Source organism: Crocuta crocuta, unplaced genomic scaffold (assembly GCF_008692635.1).
Source record: "Crocuta crocuta isolate KB4526 unplaced genomic scaffold, BGI_CrCroc_1.0 scaffold327, whole genome shotgun sequence".
NCBI lineage: Eukaryota > Metazoa > Chordata > Mammalia > Carnivora > Hyaenidae > Crocuta > Crocuta crocuta.
In genome coordinates, this window is record NW_027529176.1 from 1,511,444 (window position 1) to 1,517,376 (window position 5,933).

The 5,933-nt window shown below is 55.2% G+C and overlaps 1 protein-coding gene across 1 annotated transcript; it reads right to left on the bottom strand.

Annotated features, from left to right (window-relative positions):
* Nucleotides 1-2,291: 2,291 nt before the first annotated feature.
* Nucleotides 2,292-4,618, bottom strand: LOC144226681 (lymphocyte antigen 6K-like). The gene is made up of 3 exons (XM_077758142.1): nucleotides 4,533-4,618; nucleotides 3,721-3,825; nucleotides 2,292-2,506 (listed from the first exon to the last, which is right to left on the bottom strand). The coding sequence occupies exons 1-3, from the start codon at nucleotides 4,609-4,611 to the stop codon at nucleotides 2,292-2,294; spliced, it is 399 nt and encodes a 132-aa protein (XP_077614268.1). The 5' UTR covers nucleotides 4,612-4,618.
* Nucleotides 4,619-5,933: the final 1,315 nt, after the last annotated feature.

The window sequence follows — 5,933 nt, forward strand, 5'->3', positions numbered from 1 at the left end:
CGGGCCGGCTCCTAAGGGGCCCTGGGATCCAGCCAGTTCCGCCCACGGAGTCCCATTTTATCACGCTGTCACCAGGGGTGTGTGCGATAGGAAAAGCCGGCGAGAAAAGGGGAGACAACCGGCCCAAGGCCCAGTCGGGGAGCGTGGGGTTAACGGCGGCGGTTCACACCACTGAACTTGCAGGGTTGGGACCCGGGCGTCCACGCTTCCTTCCGCACTGGGATGAGCACGAACCGCCGCGTGACGCGGTGCGGGAGAAGCGCGTTGCTGGTTCTGCGCACACAGCGGGCTTGCTTGCCGGCGGGGNGCGCCGGCGCAGGGGGGACAGGAAACACGTGTCAGACGCTCACGACAGCCCGACACACTCGGCACCAAGTTTCAAGCGCGGCCGACACCCAGGCCATCACATGTAGCAAACAGGCTGTGGGACAGCAGGCGCCGAGGCCTGGGAGCGCCAGGGGTGAGTGGGAGCCCCGGCACCGGGGGGAGGGGGGGGCAGGAAGGCGGGGTCCCTGCGGGTGTGGAGCTGTGTGCGTTGCTGCTGTGTTCTAGGGCTTTCCTTCCCCGCCATCAGTCCCCATGTTTCATATCATCCCATAAAACAGAAACTTTGAGGCCACAAACAACTCCCAAACCCCTAGGCCCCACCTTGGCCGCCTTGGGAACTCTCGCGTCCTGACCTTGAACTCTGCCTGTGCTGCTGTCCCTCAACCTCTTCTGGAGATCTGCCTACCTCTGTATTACTCTGTTCCTTCTATTCTCACGGATTCCAGTCTCTCTTTGTATTTCCGTCTCCTTTTAAGTAATTTCCTCAGCTTTGGGAAAATTAGTAAAGGGAAACCTACCAAAGTGGACTCCAGAATCTAGAAGGGGCTGCTGGGATGGGGAGCCAGCAGCGGGCGCAGTCACGGGAGGGAAGCATCACCCCCGGCCCGCAGGGGAGGGGCGGCTGTGGCTCCTCTGAGCAATCATGACTCCCGACTCCGCCCCTGAGAAACCTCGGCACCCTGCGCCGCTGCTCCCTCCTGTGGGCTTGCCTTCAGAACAGCCCTCCCAGCTGCCTCCTTCCTGGTCATAAAATACTGTTCCTCCCCTTTGCGGGGCCGCTCCTGTCGGCTGCAGCTTCCTTGTCCTGAGTCGCAATTCTCTGAATACGCCCATTTCGCTGGTAAAGAACCTGCTTGAAGGTTAACAGCTGCAAGCAAGTCAAGTCCAGTGTCTTACCCTTCATCTGTGTGAAATATGGTATTTCATTCATCCGTCATGTTTCTATACTCAACTCTCATATTTCTCATTGCTAGGAGTTCTCTTTGGATTTTCTCTCTTTCAATGAAATCCCCCTAATATTTAAAAAAAATTTTTTTAAGTTCATTTTGAGAGAGCAAGAGCAAGAGAGAGAGAGAGCACAAGCGGGGGACGGGCAGAGAGAAGGAGAGACAGAATCCCAAGCAGGCTCCACCCCATCAGCGCAGAGCCTGATGTGGGGCTCGAACTCAGAAACTGTGAGATCATGACCTGAGCTGAGATCAAGAGTCAGATGCTTAACCAACTGTGCCCCCCAGGTGCCTCCTAATATATTTTCACTGTAATTTGTTATTTTATCATGTTTTCTATGTTCTTATTCTTCTTTAGGCAAATTCACTTTGTATTTTTATCTATTATTTTCAGTGTTTGACACCCCTGCTGGCTTATATCTACTTATTCATTATTCTTATTTTCTTGTTCATGTAAATTTTATTATTTTTAAAAAATGTTTATTTATTTACTTAGAGAGAGCAGGGGAGGTGCAGAGAGAGAGGGAGACAGAGAATCCCAAACAGGCTCCAGATGGTCAGCACAGACCCCAAGTGGGGGTTGATCCCACAAACATGAGATCATGATCTGAGCTGAAACCAAGAGTTGGGCACTTAACTGACTGAGCCGCCAGGTGTGCCTCTTGTGTATTTTAAATTTTAATATTTTAGCAGGTAATTATGAGGTAATACTGGAAATGTCCTATGAATTTTGAGTTTAGGTGTTTATTTTAGGTAAATTATTGAAATAACTTTGACTAAATTACTGAAATTTCTTTATATTCCAGAACTTAAAACAAATCCTACTAAATGAAGGTGATGATCATACGGTTATAACCCTTCATCCTCTGGTTACAGCAATAGACGTCTTTGTGGAGGATTGAACCTTTCTTGTTTCTGGGGTAAACCGTACTATCATTACTGTAATTCACTTGGGTTTAGTAGCTAATAGGCCTTTTTGTTCAGAATGATGTTGGCCTCCAGCTTTCTTGCACCGTTTTAGTCCCGTGGGAGTATCCATTCCGNGTAATCTGCCTCCGTGTCGTTGATCATTGGATTGTCGTTATTACACAGCTCCTCCCGGCAGCACCTCACGTACAGGAAGGGGGTCGGCTTCAGGAGGACAAATGACCTTTCTACCTCAGGGTACGCTTCCGGCAGCGGGCACTGCTTCATGCACTGCTTCGATATATAGTAGTAGCGGGCAAACATTCCTACCGGGAGAGAAAGACAGACAAAGGCATCACCGGAACTGAGAGCAGTGACAGTAAAGCCCTTTCCGACTGTACCTGTCCTGTCCCGACGTTCGGGAGCCCCTGCTCAGAGGCCATTGGTTAAAGAGGCCCCTCCATCTGCGGTACAGTCAGGAGCCATCGCCGAGGAGGACAGGGTAGGACCTCTGTTCACAGCTGCTTCTGGGGGTGGTGGCGGCTTGCCTGCAGTGTCACCACGAGATGTATGTCCCCCGCCCCCTGCTGGCCTGTCCACGTGCACGGGGAACAGGGTCTGGGACTCTCATGGGGAACAGAGTCTGGGGTCTCCATCTGGGGACCTACAGGCCCCCAGGCCTCACCATCTCACTACCAGGCTGCTCCAGACTCTGTAACCAGGAGACACGCAAGGGAGCAAGGGACTCCTGCCCATCGTGGCCACTGCCCGGGACTCAGCACCGGCCTCTAGATGAGCCGCGCCAGGGGCCCACGGCCCGGTGCTGTGACCGTGAACCCACCGCACACAGCCAGGCTCAGCACCGGCCGCGGGGTCACTCTGCTGGCTTCCCCTCATCTTAGGGTTCATGGTGCAAATCGCTTTTCCCTATGAGGTAGTGACGTTCGCGTCAAGCTAACACGAGTCCCAAGCTCCCCCTCGGCACCCCACGTGTTTCCGGGAACGGGGACTCCCCGGGAACGGCAGGCACCCTGCTCAGAATTCTCCAGCCCTGACAAGTGCCACTTCTCCGGACTCCCTTCGGGGGCTTCATGCGCCCCAGGTTCCCAGGTATATACACGTGGCAGAGTGGTGGTCACCCAGCTGTTCAAAGCACACGCACTCCTTCCAGAACATACTGTCAGCCCGCGCCCCTCATTACGTACACCTCCTGTAAACGCACTTGTCAGTGGGGCGGTGGAAATTAACGGTTCATCGTTCCCTTTAAAATGAACGCGAGTGGCCCTAAGCTTGTCCTCCCGCACCCCAATATTCCATCGTGTCCGGTGCCGGTGCCTGGCCCTCCGTCGGCGCCGTCCTGTGTAAGCTGCTCTCTGTCAGCCGCTTGCGTTCCTGGCGTCTCAGGACGTTGCTCTCCAATGTGTCTTGAACGATCACGATTATATGAGTTATTCCCCGTTGCGAAAAGCTAGGCGGACGCTAATTCCTGAAAGGATTTACTGAGCTGCCTGTGAGCCCCAGGACGAACGGAGATACTCACTCACGGCAACGGAGGCACAAAACTGAATCTGACCGATGCACTGTCTTGGATTTGTGCAATTGAAGCTGCCCTCTCTCTCACAAACGTGACACCTCAGTACTCCAGCTGAAAGGGGAAGAGAAACAAAGTGCACTGTTACAGCTCTGCAAGCCTATTAGATGAGCACCCCGCTCTCCCTCCTCCAGGGAGCACCAAACCTCTGGTCCCAAAGTCCTTGTCTTCTTTCCTGAGCTGCTCTCCCCCTCCCCCTACCACACACACACGCGCGCGCGCGCGGGGGGCACGGCAGTTTCAGGAGGCTTGCCATCCGCCCCCCGGGGCCCTACCCACTCACCTGCCCGGCTCCCCCCACCCGCAGCCTCTGCATCCCCTCCCCTGGGCGGTAGCCCACTGCCGGGTCTGCGTCAGGGCAGGACTCGCTCCCCGGGGAGAAGCTGGTCACCTTCTGCAGCTGCCCCGTTCCCGGACACAGCCCTGGCAGAGCCTGGAGGGTCGGGCCACACGTGGCACCCAGCCTGATGTCCCCCAGGAAGGCAGGGACGCTGAGGGGACAGTTTGGTGCTGGGGAATAAACCAGGATCCCAGCCCCTCCCTCCTGCCCTGCCAGGGGACCCCCAAGTCAAGGGGCTCCCCAACTAGGCGTCCAAACCCACAGGCTGCCCTCCGGACGCTGTCTTGCTCATGGACACCTGTGCTCTGCCACTGCCCTGGGGCCACGGCAGTGCCCAGACACAGGTGGCCACCCCGAGTCTGCCACGACCTCTGACCCCCTTCCTTCTCCCAGCGCAGGAGGCTGAGGGGCCCAGACTTACCTTGCTTTGCAGACACAGTGACATTTGTCTCCACCCGTGGCAGGTCCATGACCAGGAGCAAAGCAAAGAGGATCATCATTTCCGTGGCGCCTGGACACGGGGAGTGGGGCCACGTGTCAGCTCCGGGGCTCCAGGGTTAGGCCTGCAGCCCATGTGTGCTGTCCACCCCCATTCAAAGCCTTGTCCCCTGATATGAGGACACTCCATCTGCTCCCACCTGTGGGCCAGCGCCAGTGTGTCTGTTAGTGTTGCCTCCCTCCTGTCTCCAGACAGGAGACACCACCAGACCCTCCTGTCTCCAGAGACCCCACGCACCCCTGGAACTCTGTGCACTCACTCACCCTTCCCACAACAATCTTTCTAGAAGGACTTCCTGCTGCCCTCCATGAAGGCTGCAGTAGGTTTCCTTCAGCTCTGCTCTGGGCTCCTGCATCCCCAGTGTCCCCACGGGGCCCCTTCCATTCAGCACCACCTCCACCTGGTCCCCATCTTCAGGTCCCTCCTCATCCGTCAGCCAGCTCAGCCTCACTGGTGCATCCTAATGCCAGTGTGACCCCGTGGCCCGTCTGCCTCACACCCCATGGGCTCTCCTGCACCACATCCTTTTGGGCACCCCTAGGCTCCTTTTGGAATGTTTCCCAAATACTACAGCCCATCTTCTCTCTGATGGTTGGCTATGTGGAGGTCTACAGGGAGAGGTGGGCGGCCATGGGTCTGGGGGAGGCCAGCAGCCAGACACACAAAGCCTGACAAACCAAGATCAACTGCCTGAAAGGTCAAGCCAACACGTAGATGTGACAGAAGACAGACTGGTCACTGTCGTCAGAGGGAGGATGTGAAATGACTCGGACTAGGACACTAAGAGCGCCAATGTAGAAAGCAGACCACACGTGAGGACGATATGCAATGTGAGCTTAGAGTGGAAAACTCTTGAGAGTCACATGGAAATGCTAGAAAGCAAAACCACTTCTGTTTTGACGGACACGAGGAGCGCATCAGGTGGGCTCATCAAGGCCCTCGACACAGCTGCAGAAAGACTCAGTGAGCTTGAAGACAGGTCCGTAGAAATCTCCGCAGCTGAAACGCCAACACAGAAACGCTAAGAAAACAGAACAGAAAGTCTAAGAACCGTGGGACAAGCTTTTTCTCAGCAACACACAGCTGGCCGAGAGTCCAAAGGGAGGAGAGAATGGCCCGGAAGCATTACTGGAAATCGCACTGGATGAGGGCTTTCCAACGGTACTGGCAGACATCACTGGAGATTCAGGAAGCTAGGAGAACACCACGAGTACAACTGCCGGAACAAATACACACAAGCAAAATGACCTGTTCCTAGGCGTGCTCAAACCACACAAACTCTAAGAGACACAAAATCAAAGAGAAAACTTTAAGGAACCCAGA